The following is a 17,412-nucleotide window of genomic DNA, read 5'->3' as shown; positions in this document are numbered from 1 at the left end:
ACCAGTGGAATGGGAATTAAGACCGAGAAATGAACCCACACACCTATGGTCACTTGATTTTTGACAAAGGGGACAGAACCATCCAATGGAGATAGCATTTTCAGCGAAAGATGTGCTGGTTCAACTGGAGGTCAGCATGTAGAGAATGCTTATCACCCTGGACAAAGCTTAAGTCCAAGTTATCAAGTACCTCCACATCAAACCAGACACACTCAAACTAATAGAAGAAAAACTAGGGAAGCATCTCGAACACATGGGCACTGGAAAACATTTCCTGAACAAAACACCAATGGCTTATACTCTAAGATCAGGAATCAACAAATGGTATCTCATAAAACTGCAAAGCTTCTGTAAGGCAAAGGACACATGTTTTGTGTTAGGAGCTTTTTGCATTTTATGTCATCTTTGATAGTTCTGTCGATGTTTTCTATGGAATCTACTGCCCCTGAGATTCTCTCTTCTATCTCTTGTAATCTGTTGGTGATGCTTGCGTCTATGTCTCCTGATCTCTTTCCTAGGTTTTCTATCTCCAGGGTTGTCTTTCTTTGTGATTTCTTTATTGTTTCTATTTCCATTTTTAAATCCTGGATGATTTTGCTCAGTTACTTCACCTGCTTGGTTGTGGTGTCCTGTAATTCTTTAAGGGATTTTGTGTTTCCTCTTTAAGGGCTCCTACTTGTTTACCTACACTGTCCTGTATTTCCTTCAGGGCGTTAGTTAGTTCCTTCTTAAAGTCTTCAATCATCATCATGAGTTGTGGTTTTAAATCCAAATCTTGCTTTTCTGGTGTGTTTGGATAACCAGTATTTGCTTTGGTGGGAGAACTGGACTCTGATGATGCCAAGAAGTGTTGGTTTATGTTGCTTAGGTTTCTGTGCTTCTCTGTCACTATCAGCTTTTCTCTGCTGTCAGCTTGTGTTGCTGTGTCTGACTGTGGCTTGATCCTCCTGTAATCCTGTGTGTCAGCACTCCTATAAACCTGTTTTCTTTCAGCTATATACGGGAACAGAACGCTACTCCTGGGTTTGTATGTCCTGAAGCCTCCTGGCTGGTCGCTTGGAGCGTAAGAGTTGGTCTTATCTCTGCTCTCAAGTGTGTCTGCACTCCTGGTGACTGACTTTAAGCTCTGGGCTCAGGCAAATACTGGAAGGTTCCTTCCCCTTCTCCTAGGAAGGAACCTTCTCCTATGTGCTCCTCGGTTCCCATATCCAGAGGGCACTGGGTGGGTTACTCTTGGGCCAGCAGTGTGAGCAGAATTGGTGATCTCCCCTGAGCTCTCAGAATTGTCTGCACTTCTGAGAATCCAGCTAGCCCTCTGCCCCATGAGATTTATGTATAGAGAGCTGTGGAACTGGGTCAGTTCTAGGCACAGGCAGAAACTGGAAAGGTACTGTCCCAGATTGCTCCTAAGTTTGTGGGTCCTGAGGGCCCCAGGTGGGTTGCTTGGAGCAGAAGAATAGATCTTACCCCTGCTCTCAGGGTCATAGGCACTTCTGGTGACTGGCTTTTGGCTCTCCTTTGAGGCAGAAACCATAAGGGTCCTGGCCCTGACTGCGCCTATGTTCCTGTATCCAGAGAGGCACAGATGGCACTAGAGGCGGGTTCCTCTTTCTAGTCAGGAATGTGGGCAGGGGTAACTGTCTCCTCTGAGCTCTGGGATTGTCTACTCTTCTGGGTCAGCTCTCCCCATTGGATTTTGGTTCAGAGGCTGTGGGACTGGTTCAGTTCTGGGCACTGTAGAAACCCTAGTCCTGGCATTCTTAATTCATCTACTATATGAGTTTAAGAAAATGCTTATCTTGCTCTTCCATGAAGGACTGTCAAAGACCCATTAAAAGTTTTTCATAGGAGAATGACAGCCTCCTTTTACTATGAGGTCCTCTTTCCCCTTCAAAAAACTGGTAAGATGGGCCATTGGATACAGAATATCATCAACATAAAGTTAACCTGAAACAACTTGTTTTCTGAACAATATTGTCTGACATAAGACTAACATTATCTTTTGTAGACTTATATCTATTAACAAATTGGAATTTAGAAAGCTTCAGTATATTAGTCTGGGTCAACTAAAAATCTGTAAAGTCAGATTTAATTTTACTTGAGTTTTGCAGGAAAAGGATTTGTATTCTGGATGACAAAAGTTCACTTGACATTTTCCTTCCAGAGGAAACGAAAGGAGTTGGAACTACTTGGCAGTAGTTGAGTGGTTGATTAGAGGAAGTTACACCTCCTCTTGAACCCTGAGATGGTGGGCAAGGATGACGCAGAGAGCAAATCGAGGATCCACATATCCTTTTCTCAGAGAGACATGGATCACCACAGATGCCTTACTGGAGTAGGTTAGGAGGATAGATTTCATGCCAGTGTCTGTCTGCAAGTTTAACTCTCCAAGGAAAAGAAATATACTTATATAGCGGATAGATCATTTTCTAGGTTTCATGGCTGGACAGTTCTAGTTGCATGGTAATTATGACCAAACGAGTATTTCTCCCTTTTTCAGTTTATAAGTACTGTAAGACATAGTACATGGAAAAAAAGCACTTCTCCATTAAGGATACAGATCCAACGATTACTAGTGTCTCAGTGCTTTAGAGAAGTTCACGTTGATGAGAGCTCATTGCCTGACTGCAAAGAGAAGGTATCCATAAAGTATTCTTTTTCCCTGAATTCCATGTCTGGAAAGTTCCCTGATGGCACCCAGCTTCAGATAAGGTGGAATTTGAGGACCAACATCCAGTGTTGTCCTTTGTCCTCCATGTGCACTACATATTATAGAAAGAGAGAGAGAGAGAGAGAGAGAGAGAGAGAGAGAGAGAAAGAAAGAAAGAAAGAAAGAAAGAAAGAAAGAAAGAAAGAAAGAAAGAAAGAAAGAAAAAGGAAATGGCAGGAAGATGTTGAACACAAATATAGAAGCTGTTAAAATGATGAATATTGGATCAAAATAAAAAGAAAGTCAATAAATCTCATACTAAAACTTAATTTGGGGATAGACACTGAGATAGAGACATTGGAAGGAAAGCAGAAAAAGAAAATAACCTGGCACAGCCTATGTTTCTGAAGTAACTATAGCAGACTGTGAGGGCAAACAAACAAAAAGCAATTGGATAATAAAAACACTAGAATGAGAGGTAAGCCTGTATCTAAAAAAGATTAACTGACGTTTAACTACTCAATACCCTTTTTAACTTACTATGATGGATAAACAATACTTCCATCAATGGTCCCATTATTCTAGAGGAAAGGGGATTCTAAATATAAAAATACTTCCTTAAAATGGTAGATCAAGAGGTGACCAAAGAGTTTGACAGTTCAGAATACCTTTTTATTTTGAGGACCCCAGTTTGATTTGTGTACCCACATCATCTACCCAAAACCTACTGGATTTCTAGCTACCTAGGATCTGATGCCTTCATTTTGATTAATATGAATACTCACATGCACCCCTCCCCCATGTATGCAATATTAAATGAAAAATAAATGATTAAAGTGAAAAAGAATAGTACTCATAGGCGGCATGATTGCTCACCCCTTTACCAGGAAGCACGCTCATAGAAAAGACTGATGATCTGAGCTTGATTCCCAGACTGGACCTAGATGGAGAAAGAACTAACTTGCAGATTTGTCCTTTGACACACACACACACACACACACACACACACACACACACACACACACACACACAAACAAACTACAGTAAATGTCTTTGGTGAACACTATTTTCAGAGACATAATTTGTGTTTTATTATCTTTTCATCTTCAGAATTAAAATGGGAAATAGTGAATCCTCAGTGACTGGAAAGTCAAAGGAGAATACTGAGGTGAAGGAATAGGCAGAGATGTGGTCAGTAGTAAGGGAGAAGGGAAATTATCCAAAGATAAATGTGTTGAAAATGTTAAATAAATAATAACTAAAAAACCATATATTTTGTTGAAAAATTATTAAATTACAAAGTCTTAGGATGGGACACACATGCATATCTGTCTTTAAAACTTGTTTCATTATTTGAGAACTTTTTCCAAACAAGCTCAGAGCTCTGTGTTGAGATGAAAGAGAATAAGAGAACTGAGGGGCTGGCCCTCAGTGAGCTGCAACCCCAGAAGGTTTTTTGTTCAGCCCTAGGAGCACTGGGAGGATACTCCTACTCTGCTGGGACAGTAATAGGTTGCAATATCATCCAGCCTGCTGCAGGATCGGGATGGTGAGGGTGAAGTCGTCCCAGACCCACTGCCACTGAACCTGGCAGGATCCCAGATGCTAGGGTTGGATGCGATAGATGAGGGAGTTTGGGTCGCCAAGGTCCTGGTTTCTGGTGGTACCCAGTGCATATGATTATACCTAGATGTACTGACACTTTGGCTGGCTCTACAGGAGATTGTGGCCCTGCCCCAGAGACACAGCCAAAGCAGGAGATCAGTCAGCACAATGTCACCAGTGGAGCCTGAAATGATAAACACACATTCCATTGTTATATATGTTTGAAAACCTTCCAGCAGAGGACCTTTTAATTTAAAATTTTAAGAATAACTTTATGGACATCACCTGAGAAATCAGGAATAGGGAAACTTGAAACCAATTACAAATGCCCTAATTACGATCAAGAGCCTAGAGGCTTGAAAAGTCATGAAGGCCAGAGTGGATGTTTAACCTTCTGTGCACCCTCACCTGGAACTCCAGGAGCAGCAGTGCCCATGGCAGGAGGTGTCTGTCTCCATCTCTGAGTGCTGCAAGAGGGATGCTTCTTAGGCTCCTGGTTGCTGCCCTTAAAGGACCCTGGGCTGTCCTGTAATGACGCATATGCAAATCAGCTCAGCAGAGTGTGTACTGCTACACAAAGGACACCTGCTCCTGTTTCACCCATAGGGAGTTGGTGTCAGCAGAAAATTTACTAGAACATCACATGTGCCTTAAAGGATCCGTTCAACCTATTCTAAATCCATGATTTATTTGTTTGTTTTAAGACAGGGTTTCTCTACCTGTTCTTGGTTGTTCTGAAGCTTACTTTCTAGCCAGACTGGCCTCAAACTCATAAGAGATCCTCTTCTCTCTGAATCCTAAGTAGTGGGATTAATGGTAAAACACCGCCTGTTTTTTTTTTTTTTTTTTTTTTGCAATCTACTCTATTAAGTATTTACCATATACTATTTTTGCTGTGTGAGGTGGGGAGTTTTTCAAGCTTTGCAGCGCTATGTAAAGAATGTGTTATTTCAAGAAGATCTTAATCCCTCAAAATTATATATACATAAGAAAGCACTATCTGAGAGGGAAGAGAGGAAAAATGATTCAATAAAGAAAGTAACATAATTCTTTTTTCCATCTTTATTAAAATGGGTATTTCTTATTTACATTTTTTAATATGTGAAAGATCATTTGAATTTTATTTGGAGTAAGGAATGAAATAGTGGTACATTTAAATACATTCCAATTGTTTTTCCTAAAATTTATGGTTGAATATGAAAATGGTACCACTTCCTCAAAGTTCCATCAGACAATGAGAAATTTATTAACCTTTTCTCATTGTTGTTTTTTTGTCCATCTTTATTAACTTGGTTATTTCTATTTACATTTCAATTGTTATTCCCTTTCCTGTTTCCCTGCCAACATCCCCCTAACCCCTCCCCATCATCATCTTCTTTTTTTTTTTTTTTTTATCTTTATTAGATTGTGTATTTCTTTTTTTAATTTTTTAATATTTTTTTATCTTTATTAACTTGACTATTTCTTATTTACATTTTGATTGTTATTCCCCTTCCCGGATTCCAGGTCAACATCCCCCTAACACCTCTACCTCCCCTTCAATATGGGCTTCCCCTCCCCATTCTCTGCCCACTACCACCCTCCCCCCAACAATCACATGCACTGGGGGTTCAGTCTTGGCAGGCCCAAGGTCTTCCCCTTCCATTGGTGCTCTTACTAGGCTATTCATTGCTACCTATGAGGTCAGAGTCCAGGGTCAGTCCATGTATAGTCTTTAGGTAGTGGCTAGTCCCTGGAAGCTCTGGTTGCTTGGGATTGTTGTACATATGGGGTCTCAAGCCCCTTCAAGCTCTTCCAGTTCATTCTCTGATTCCTTCAACGGGGTTCCTGTTCTCAGATTGCTGCTGGCATCCACCTCTGTATTTGCTGTATTCTGGCTGTCTCTCAGGAGAGATCTACATCTGTTCCTATCAGCCTGCACTTCTTTTCATCCATCTTATCTAGTTTGGTAGCTGTATATGTATGTCCCACATGTGGGCAGGCTCTGAATGGGAATTCCTTCTGCCTCTGTTCTAGACATTGCCTCCTATTCCTTGCCAAGTGTATACTTGTTCCCTTTTAAAGGAGAGAAGCATTCGATTTGGTCCTTCTTGAGTCCATGTGTTCTGTGAGTCTAGGTATTCAAGCATTTGGGCTATTAGCCACTTATCAGTGAGTGCATACCATGTGGGTTTTTCTGTGATTGGGTTACCTCATTCAGGATGATATTTTCCAGTTCCAACCATTTGCCTATGAATTTCAGAAAGTCATTGTTTTTGATAGCTGAGTAATATTCCATTGTGTAGATGTACCACATTTTCTCTATCCATTCCTCTGTTGAAGGGCATCTGGGTTTTTCCAGCTTCTGGCTATTATAAATAAGGCTGTGATGAACATAGTGGAGCACGTGTCTTTTTTATATGTTGGGGCATCTCTTGGGTATATGCCCTAGAGAGGTATAGCTGGATCCTCAGGCAGTTCAATGTCCAATATTCTAAGGAACCTCCAGACTGATTTCAGAATGGTTGTACCAGTCTGCAATCCCTTACGAACAATGAAGGACTGTTCCTCTTTCCACATCCTCTAGCATTTGATGTCACCTGAGTTTTTGATCTTAGCTATTTTGACTGGTGTGAGGTGAAATCTCAGGTTGTTTTGATTTGCATTTCCTTATGACTAAAGATGTTCAACATTTCTTTAGGTGTTTCTCAGCCATTCAGTCATTCCTCAGCTGTGAATTCTTTATTTAGCTCTGAACTCCATTTTTTAGTAGGGTTATTTGTCGATGTGCAGTCTAATTTCTTGAGTTCTTTGTATATTTTGGATATAAGCACTCTATCAGTTGTAGGACTGGTAAAGATCTTTTCCCAATCTGTTGGTTGCTGTTTTGTCCTAACTAGGGTGTCCTTTGCTTCACAGAAGCTTTGCAGTTTTATGAGATCCCATTTGTCGATTCTTGATCTTAGAGCATAAGCCATTGGTGTTTTGTTCAGGAAATTTTCTCCAGTGTCCATGTGTTCGAGATGATTCCCCACTTTTTCATCTATTAGTTTGAGTGTATCTGGTTTGATGTGGAGGTCCTTGATCCACATGGATTTAAGCTTTGTCCAGGGTGATAAGCATGGATCGATCTGCATTCTTCTACATACTGACCTCCAGTTGAACCAGCACCATTTGCTGAAAATGCTATCTTTTTTCCATTGGATGGTTTTGGCTCCTTTGTCAAAAATCAAGTGACCATAGTTGTGTGGGTTCATTTCTGGGTCTTCAATTCTAGTCCACTGGCCTATCTGTCTGTCTCTGTACCAATACCATGCAGTTTTTATCACTATTGCTCTGTAATACTGCTTGAGTTCTGGGATAGTGATTCCCCCTGAAGTCCTTTTATTGTTGAGGATAGTTTTAGCTATCCTGGGTTTTTTGTTATTCCAGATGAATTTGCAAATTGTTCTGGCTAACTCTCTGAAGAATTGGATTGGTATTTTGATGGGGATTGCATTGAATCTGTAGATGGATTTTGGTAAAATGGCCATTTTTACTTTGTTAATCCTGGCAATCCATGAACATGGGAGATCTTTCCATCTTCTGAGGTCTTCTTCAATTTCTTTCTTCAGTGTCTTGAAGTTCTTATCATACAGATCTTTTACTTGTTTGGTTAAAAAATGACAGCAGTTAAGACTGAACCCCCCAGTGAACTAGGACTGCAATGGGGGGAGGGGGAGGGGAACACCCATAGAAAAGGGGAAGGGGAGGAGTTAAGGGATGTTGGCCCGGAAACCGGGAAAGGGAATAACATTCGAAATGTAAATAAGAAATACTCAAGTTAATAAAAAAAAAATGACAGCAAGGTATTTTCTATTATTTGGGACTATTATGAAGGGTGTCATTTCCCTACTTTCTTTCTCAGCTTCTTTCTCTTTTGTGTAGAGGAAGGCTACTGATTTATTTGAGTTAATTTTATACCCAGCCACATTGCTGAAGGTGTTTATCAGCTTTAGTAGTTCTCTGGTGGAACTTTTGGGATCACTTAAATATACTATCATATCATCTGCAAAAAGTGATATTTTGACTTCTTGTTTTCTGATCTGTATCCCCTTGACCTCCTTTTGTTGTCTGATTGCTCTGGCTAGAAGTTCAAGAACTATATTGAATAAGTAGGGAGAGAGTGGGCAACCTTGTTTAGTCCCTGATTTTAGTGGGATTGCTTCAAGTTTCTCTCCATTTAGTTGAATGTTAGCAACTGGTTTGTTGTATATGGCTTTTTTACTATGTTTAGGTATGGGCCTTGAATTCCTATTCTTTCCAGGACTTTTATCATGAAGGGGTGTTGAATTTTGTCAAATGCTTTCTCAGCATCTAATGAAATGATCATGTGGTTTTGTTCTTTCAGTTTGTTTATATAATGGATCACGTTGATGGTTTTCCCGATATTAAACCATCCCTGCATGCCTGGGATGAAGCCTACTTGATCATGGTGGATGATTGTTTTGATGTGCTCTTGGATTTGGATTGCTAGAATTTTATTACATATTTTTGTGTCGATATTCATAAGGGAAATTGGTCTGAAGTTCTCTTTCTTTGTTGGGTCTTTGTGTGGTTTAGGTATAAGAGTAATTGTGGCTTCATAGAAGGAATTCGGTAGCGCTCCATCTGTTTCAATTTTGTGGAATAGTTTGGATAGTATTGGTATGAGGTCTTCTATGAAGGTCTGATAGAATTCTGCATTGAACCCATCTTGACCTGGGCTCTTTTTGGTTGGGAGATTTTTAATGACTGCTTCTATTTCGTTAGGAGCTATGGGGTTGTTTAAATGGTTTATCTGTTCCTGATTTAACTTCGATACCTTGTATCTGTCTAGGAAATTGAACATTTTCTCCAGATTTTCATGTTTTGGTGAATATAGGCTTTTGCAGTTGGATCTGATGATTTTTTGAATTTCCTCTGAATCTGTAGTTATGTCTCCCTTTCCAATTCTGATTTTGTTAATTTGGAGAGAATCTCTGTGTCCTCTCGTTAGTCTGGCTAAGGGTTTATCTGTCTTGTTGACTTTCTCAAAGAACCAACTTTTGGTTTTGTTGATTCTATGGTCCTTTTTGTTTCTACTTGGTTGATTTCAGCTCTGAGTTTGACTATTTCCTGCCTTCTACTCCTCCTGGATTTACATGCCTTTCACTCTGAGGTAGTGCTGTCTTTGTCTTTGAGGTGTGTTTACTGTAGGCAGCAAAATGCAGGGTCCTCATTCCATATCCAGTTTGTTAATCTATGTCTTTTTATTGGAGAGGTGAGTCCATTTATGTTGGGAGATATTAAGGAATAGTGATTATTGCTTCCTGTTATATTCATATTTGGATGTGAGATTATGTTTGTGTGCTTTTCTTCTCTGTGTTTTGTTGCCAAGACAATTAGTTTCTTGTTTTTCCTAGGGTGTAGCTTGCCTCCTTATGTTGGGCTTTACCATTTATTATCCTTTGTAGGGCTAGATTTGTAGAAAGATATTGTGTAAATTTGGTTTTGTCATGGAATATCTTGGCTTCTCCATCTTTGTTAATTGAGAGTTTTGCAGGATACAGTAACCTGGGATAGCATTTGTTTTCTCTTAAGGTCTGTATGACATCTGTCTAGGATCTTCAGGCTTTTGTATTCTCTGGTAAGAAGTCTGGTGTGATTCTGATAGGTCTGCCTTTATATGTTACTTGACTTTTTCCTTTAATGCTTTTAACATTCTTTATTTTGTGCATTTGGTGTTTTGACTATTATGTGATGGGAGGAGTTTCTTTTCTGGTCCAGTCTATTTGGAGTTCTGTAGGCTTCTTGTATGTTTATGGCTGTTTCTTTCTTTAGGTTAGGGAAGTTTTCTTCTATGATTTTGTTGAAGAGATTTACTGGTCCTTTGAGCTGGGATTCTTTACTCTCTTCTATACTTATTATCCTTAGGTTTGATCTTCTCATTGAGTCCTGGATTTCCTTTATGTTTTGGACCAGTAGCTTTTTCCACTTTACATTATCTTTGACAGTCGTGTTGATGATTTCTATGGAATCTTCTGCTCCTGAGATTCTCTCTTCTATCTCTTGTATTCTGTTTGTGAAGCTTGTATCTAGGGCTCCTTGTCTCTTCCTTTGGTTTTCTATATCTAGGGTTGTTTCCATGTGTTCTTTCTTTATTGCTTCTATTTCCATTTTTAATTCCTTCACCTGTTTGATTGTGTTTTCCTGGAATTCTTTCAGGGATTTTTGTGATTCCTCTCTATAGGCTTCTACTTGTTTATTTATGTTTTCCTACATTTCTCTAAGGGAGTTCTTCATGTCTTTCTTGAAGTCCTCCAGCATCATGATCAAATGTGATTTTAAATCTAGATCTTGCTTTTCTGGTGTGTTTGGATATTCAGTGTTTGCTTTGGTGGGAGAATTGGGCTCCAATGATGCAATGTAGCCTTGGTTTCTGTTGCTTGATTTCCTGTGCTTGCCTCTTGCCATCAGGTTGTCTCTGGTATTACCTTGTTCCGCTATTTCTGACAGTGGCTAGACCACCCTATAGGCCTGTGTGTCAGGCGTGTTGTAGACCTGTTTTCCTGTTTTCTTTCAGCCAGTTATGGGAACAGAGTATTCTGCTTTCGGGCGTGTAGTCTTTCCTGTCTACTGCTCTTCAGCTCTTCCTGTGGGCCAGTGTCCTTAGTCCACCAGGCAGATTGCTTGGAGCAGAAAAGTTGGTCTTATCTGTGGTCCCATGTCTCAAGTTGCTCCTGGGGGGCTGCTTTTGAGCTCTCCGTGAAGGCAGCAACCAGAAGGGCCTGCGCCGCCTTTTCCCAAGTCCCCAGTGCACTGGGGTCCCAGATGGTATTAGTTGTTTTCCTCTGGAGTTAGAAATGTGGGCAGAGTGTAGTCTCTTCTGGCTTCTCAGGCATGTCTGCCCCTCTGAAGGTTTAGCTCTCCCTCCCACAAGATTTGGGTGCAGAGAACTGTTGACCGGTTCCCTTCAGGTCTGTGTGGTGTCTGGACTGGGGGGGTTGGGGAGGATCTGCTGTTCGAGTCGAGGAAGAATCTGGGCCTGCATTGTATTCTTCTGAAATTGCTGATGAATATTCACTGAACTTTTCTGTCTTTGTGACCCATGGATCAGCACTAATTAAGTCAAGAGTTTATCCAGAATCACTTTTTTCTTGTTTCGCCTGATTTCTCTTCACCTTGGTTATATGGCACAAAAGGACCCTCTTCGGCCATATACATAGCTCTTTATAAAACTTGTTTTATTATTTGAGAACTTTTTCCAAAGAAGCTTAGAGCTCTGTGTTGAGTTTTCAGAGAGGAAGAGAGAACTGAGAGACTGAGCCTCAGTGAGCTGCAACCCCAGGAGGTTTTTTTTCAGCCCTGGAGCACTGTGAGAGGAAACTCCCAACCTTGCTGACAGTAATAAGTTGCAACATCATCAGCCTCCACAGGATTGATGGTGAGGGTGAAGTCTCTCTCAGACCCACTGCCACTGAACCTGGCAGGAACCTGAGATGCTAGGTTGGATGCAAAATAGATGAGGAGTTTGGGTTGCTCTCCTGGTTTCTGTTGGTACCAGTGAATATAACTCTTCCCAAAATTATCAACATTCTGGCTGGTCTTGCAAGACATGGTGGTCTTCTGCCCTAGAGACACAGCCAAAGCAGGAGACTGGGTCAGCACAATGTCACCACTGGAGCCTGGAATGATAAACACAGAGACCATTGTTATATATGTTTTAAAACCTTCCTAGCAGAGAACCTTCTAATTTAAGTTTTTAAGAATAATTGTGGACATCACTCTGAGAAATAAGAGGAACTGAGAAACTTAAAACCAATTGCAAATGCCAGAATTATAATGGTCAAGAACCCAGAGGCATGGAAAGTCATGATGGCCACAGCGAATATTCCCAGCACTTCTCTGCACCCTCACCTGGAACCCAGAGCAGCAGCACCCATAGCAGGAGTTTATCTGTCTCCATCTCAGAGAGCTGGAAAAGAGGATGCTCCTTAGGCTCCTGGCTGCTGCCCTTAAAGGAGCCTGGGTTCTTACATAATTACTAATATGCAAACCATCTCAGCAGAGTGTATACTGATGCTCAAAGGGCACATGCTTCTGTTTCACCCACAGGGAGTTGGTGTCAGCATTAAAGGTTCTGTAAAGCCTATTCTAAATCCATGGGGGTTTTTTTTGGTTTTTTTTTGTTTGTTTGTTTGTTTTGTTTTGTTTTGTTTGGTTGGTTTTTTTTTTTTTTTTTTTTGAGGCAGGGTTTCTCTATCTATTCTTGGTTGTCCCGAAGCTCACTCTCTAGACCAGGCTGGCCTCAAACTCACAAGAGATCCTCCTGTCTCTGCCTCCCAAGTAGTGGAATTAATGGTATACAGCACCACCTGGTTTTTCTTACTCTATTAAGTATTTAACCTATAGTCTTTTTGTGGTGTGAGGTGGGTGAGTACCTTGTGCCTATGCTATGTAAAGAATGTGTTATTTCAATAACAACTTGATCCCTCAAAATTGTATACAACCAACAAAGCACTATCTGAGAGGGAACAGAGAAAAAAATGATTCAATAAAGAAATCAACATAATTCTTGGCACACTGTCTTATTTTTTTTAGACCTCATTTTATATCCGTGTATATGATGTCTTTGTATGATTGAGTGTGTTCGTATTTGAAGGCAACCTCTCTTGCCATGGTATGTGGGTGGAGATCAGAAGACAAGTTTGGGTGTTTAGATGTTGCCTTCCACCTTATCTGAGACAAGGTCAGTTGTTCACCACTCTTCATGAAATGCTTCCTAGGTAAAGCTGCTGTGGAGATTCTTTTGTTTCCTTCTGTCTCTCACCTTGCCACAGCATCACTCCAAATACAGTACACGTTGCTGCTGCATCTGGCTTTTTGTGGGTACCTGGTGCTCATACCTATGTGACAAGCACTTTGCCCATAGAGTCACCCTACCAGTCCATAGTCTTTAAGTAAAACCAGTGAGAGGAAGTTCTTTTTACTGAACAGAAGTAATGCAGAAGGAAAGATAGGAGTTCAGAAATGAAGAAAAGAAGCATGTGCCCAGATACATCTTTTGTGTAGTTCTTCAAAACATCCAAGAGTATTAAAAAACAGATGTCTTGCATTTTGTCATGGTGATAAAAGCTAACGAAACTGTAAATTCTTCTTCAGAGAAATTGTAAGGTAGATAGATGAATTAGTTAGATAGGTAAGTGAATGTGTGTGTGTGTGTGTGTGTGTGTGTGTGTGTGTGTGTGTGTGAGACTATTTCTTCATATTCTCAGACTGATGGTCCCTTTCTAGGTTTAACTAACCAAAAGGATAGATTTCCTAGAAAGAATTTAAGGTGAGAAGTAACATAGTAATATTTTAATTAAAAAAGAAAACAAAGTTATGAGAATACTTATGAAAAGAAGTAACAATAATAAACCTTGGAGTGGGGAGAGTAGGAAGGAAGGAGGGAGAGGGAGGCAGGATGGAAGAAGAGAAGGAGGAGAAACAGGGAAGGGATCTTCTGCACTACTCTGAGCCCCACATCAAACTATTTTTGCACATAGTCCTATTAATATACATTTTTATTTATACTGACTTTGTTCTCTTTTTCGACCTATAAGTTAATTTTCTATTCATTAACATTGGTACTTTTGCTTCAGCGTGGAGAATGGCCCTCTCATCATGAAAGGAGACTTAGTACCCTCTGACAGAAAGATCAACAAGATGATAGAACAGAAGATGTGTGAGACAGGTATGTTTAGGCAATTACTTTTTGGGGTTGGTATTGTCAGAGAATCCTTCCATGTCCTGCTTTCTCAACTGTGTGTCTGCAGTCCTTGGTATAACTGCCTTGCTCTCGACAGTTAGCAGTATCATGGCTTATGGGCTTCCACTTATTTCCTAGGTATAGCACAAATGATGAACATGGCATCAGGCTGGAGTTGATCCACGGACTGATGTATATCCCTCAGCAACAGCCCTGATGACAGATATCAACATGGCTCTAGGTGGTAGGCAGGCCACTCAGATTGATAGGGCTCCTGGCAGAAACACAGCCCCCAGACATTGACTTGGATTCAGGCTGTAACACGGACCATGGACACAGCCTTCGGTGGTAACATGGGCCATGGACATCAATACAGACCCCAGCTGCACTAGAACCTTAGACGCAGACACTGCCCTCTGTGGCAGCATGACCCAGATATCACCATAGCCCAGTGGGTAGCATAGACCACTCAAACTGCTATGTCTAACATTAGAAACATGGCCAATGGACATCAACATGGTTTCAGGCATCAATACAGGCTAGGAACATCAGCCCAGCCTTTGGTGGTAGCATGGACCATGGACATCAACACAGACCCTAACTGTCCCAGGGCACTGTACCCAGGCATATTCCTCAGCAGCAGCAGATCCAAACATCACCATGACCTCAGGTGAACATGAAGCCACTCAGATTAGTATGGCCCTATATCAACATGGCCTCAAGCTGTGGCACACATAGACATCTGGGTGGTGTTAGGTGGCCTTGGACATCAACTTGTTTCCTGGATGTATCATGACCACTGATCCGCACATGGCCCTCAGTAGCATCATGGACCACAGGGATCCTTTGAGGAGGTCTATTCCAGGAAGTGAGCCATTCCTCATCTCTGGCCTCTGACATTGCCAAGGCAGCTTTGCCACCACCTGTGCTCCTGAAAGTGCAGGCCAGGTTTACGTAGGTCATCTCTAGAATTCTTGTAGCTTGCCTTGTGGCAGAGATACCCAAAATTTACTAAAATAAACCCATGTGCTATAAATGGCAGAAAAAAAGAAGGCTAGTACATATACACTGGTTATTTCTTCATTTGTGTTATCTGGAAGGAAGCCAAGAGTGTGGTTATTTCCCTCCTAGAGATTGATCAACATGCATATTTCCCTGTCTTTGGTCTCCAATGCTGTGTTAGGGTTCTTGGGTCATGGTATTGTATATTTCCATTCGATTCCGACTTTCATTGTGGATTCCTGCAGCAGTGAACTTTATTGTCCTTCTTCAAAAGATAATATTGTATTTCAGTTGCTCACTTAATAGGCTGCCCGCTCCCACTTTGTAAGGTATCAATTAAAAATTCAACTCTAATCTCACCTCCACTGTTTGGGTGTTTAACTTCTCAAAATGAGTTGGTCCCTGTCCTGGCTAGTTTTGTGTGTCAACTTGACCCAAGCTGGAGTTATTTCAGAAAAGGAACCTCAGTTGTGGAAATGCCTTCATGAGACCCAGCTGTAAGGCATTTTCTACCTAGTGGTCAAGGTGGGAGGACCCAGCCCATTGTGGGTGGTGGTCTTGAGTTCTATAAGAGAGCAAGCTGAGCAAGCCAGGGGAAGCAAGCCAGTAAGAAACGTCCCTCCATGGCCTCTGCATCAGCTCCTGCTTCCTGACCTGCTTGAGTTCCTAACTTCCTTTGGTGATGAAACAGCAATGTGGAAGTAAGCTGAATAAACCCTTTCCTCCCAAACTTGCTTTTTTTGTCATGATGTTTGTACAGGGAAAAAAACCCTGACTAAGACAGGCCCCATTTAATATTTTAGGACTGTTAATTGTCTAGTTCCCTGGTTTAGGACAAAGAGAGATGAGGAAAGAAAAAAGGTGAGTGGGTGACCCCTGAGATCACAGTGTTTCCCATGTATTTCAGTCCATACATGATATGTGCAGTATTTCCCTACTGGTGTCTCCATCACTATGCAGGAGGTTGTGACTTGACCTGCAGAAGATGGATGGATCTTGGAAACAACTATGACAATTTAATGTTCTATGTGGGAGGTGATGAGAGCTTGAGACAGGGCAAGGATGAAAAGACTGAAGAGGGTACTGGCTTATACAATCAGCAGCACTAGTAAAAAGTAAATTTATTCATGAGAAAACAAGGTCTAAGACAGAGAAGAAGGGAAACCTCTGGCTTTCTAGCTTCAATAACTTCACAGTTTGCTTTCTATCACTGTGATAAATATCATGACCAAAAGCAAGTTGGGGAGGAAGAGATTTATTTGGCTTGCAAGTGCTGATCACAGTCAATTATCGAGGGAAGTCAGGGTAAGAACTCCAGCAAGAGCAGAGACAGGATCCATGAAGAAAAGAACTGGCTTGCTCTCCATGGCTCACCCAGCATGCTTTTTTCTACCCCTCAGGATCACCATCCAGGAATGACCGCACCCATGGTGTCCAGGACTCTTCCACAATAATCATTAATGTAAAATGCCTCCACAGACCTGCCTACATGTAATCTCAAAGAAGCCATACCTCTATTAAGGTTCTATCTCCCCAGTATGTCAAGTCGACAAAAAAAAAAAAAAATACTGAATAGTACACAGCATAGAGTAACTGTGATCCTAAATATAACATATTCAATTCCAGTGTAAAGTCAACAGGCCTGGCTCACACTCACTGAATTCAGCCCAAGTGTATACAGTTTTGGTTGTTCCTAGCAATGAGAAACTTGGAGAATTTTTGATTGCCAACCCCTGTTAACCTTCTGTTATGCTAGTAGTAGTTCTTGATTTTCATGTGGTAAAGTATATTTTTTCCTCCTATCTGCATTAGAGTCCTTTCCTGTATAGACCAGACTAACATGAAAGGCAGTTTCTATTACTCTGGAGAATACAGCAGGTAGACAATGGCTTAATTATTCCTGAGTAATGTTTTAAAGCATCTTAGCAAGATATAACATCTTGAGGAACAAAACCCACAGGGGAAGTCCTATCCCAAAATGACAGGCTGAGAGAAGATGGAAAGTGATGGTGAGCTGGAAAAGGAGATGCCTCAGTGTCCAGAGCAGACTAAGGAGAGGAAGTTGGGTGGGGGAGGAAGAGAATCGGGAGGGGGAGAGAATGAATATGTACTAATCCAGCCTGCTTTTTTCTGCTTTTTAAAATTTGATCCAATGTCTTTTACATCTTTTCTGTGCAAGCCACTGAAAATCACACAGGAAACTAAGCAGACGAGACAACTCCATGTAGTAGTCTGTGTTTGTGCCATTAAGCTGGTTTTCACTGTCTTCACAGACTCCCCAGTTGTTTCACTCAAAGGAGTCCCTGAGTCCAAGGCAGGTGGGTGAAGCAGGCCCATGGGGAGTTATTGTTCAAGACTCAATCACTGTGGAAGGGCTCTTCAGTGTTTGAAGACAGTAATAAATTGCAAAGTCCTCAGGCTGAAC

At 41.1% G+C, this 17,412-nt stretch overlaps 1 gene segment (V, D, J or C); it reads right to left on the bottom strand.

The window, feature by feature from the left end:
- Nucleotides 1-11,593: 11,593 nt before the first annotated feature.
- Nucleotides 11,594-12,200, bottom strand: LOC116901002. The segment is given in 2 exon segments: nucleotides 11,594-11,919; nucleotides 12,152-12,200. Coding segments are annotated over 2 exon segments (375 nt in total).
- Nucleotides 12,201-17,412: the final 5,212 nt, after the last annotated feature.

Source organism: Rattus rattus, chromosome 5 (genome assembly GCF_011064425.1).
Source record: "Rattus rattus isolate New Zealand chromosome 5, Rrattus_CSIRO_v1, whole genome shotgun sequence".
NCBI lineage: Eukaryota > Metazoa > Chordata > Mammalia > Rodentia > Muridae > Rattus > Rattus rattus.
The sequence above is the reverse complement of the archived record's forward strand: the minus strand, read 5'-3'. Positions and strand labels throughout refer to the sequence as shown.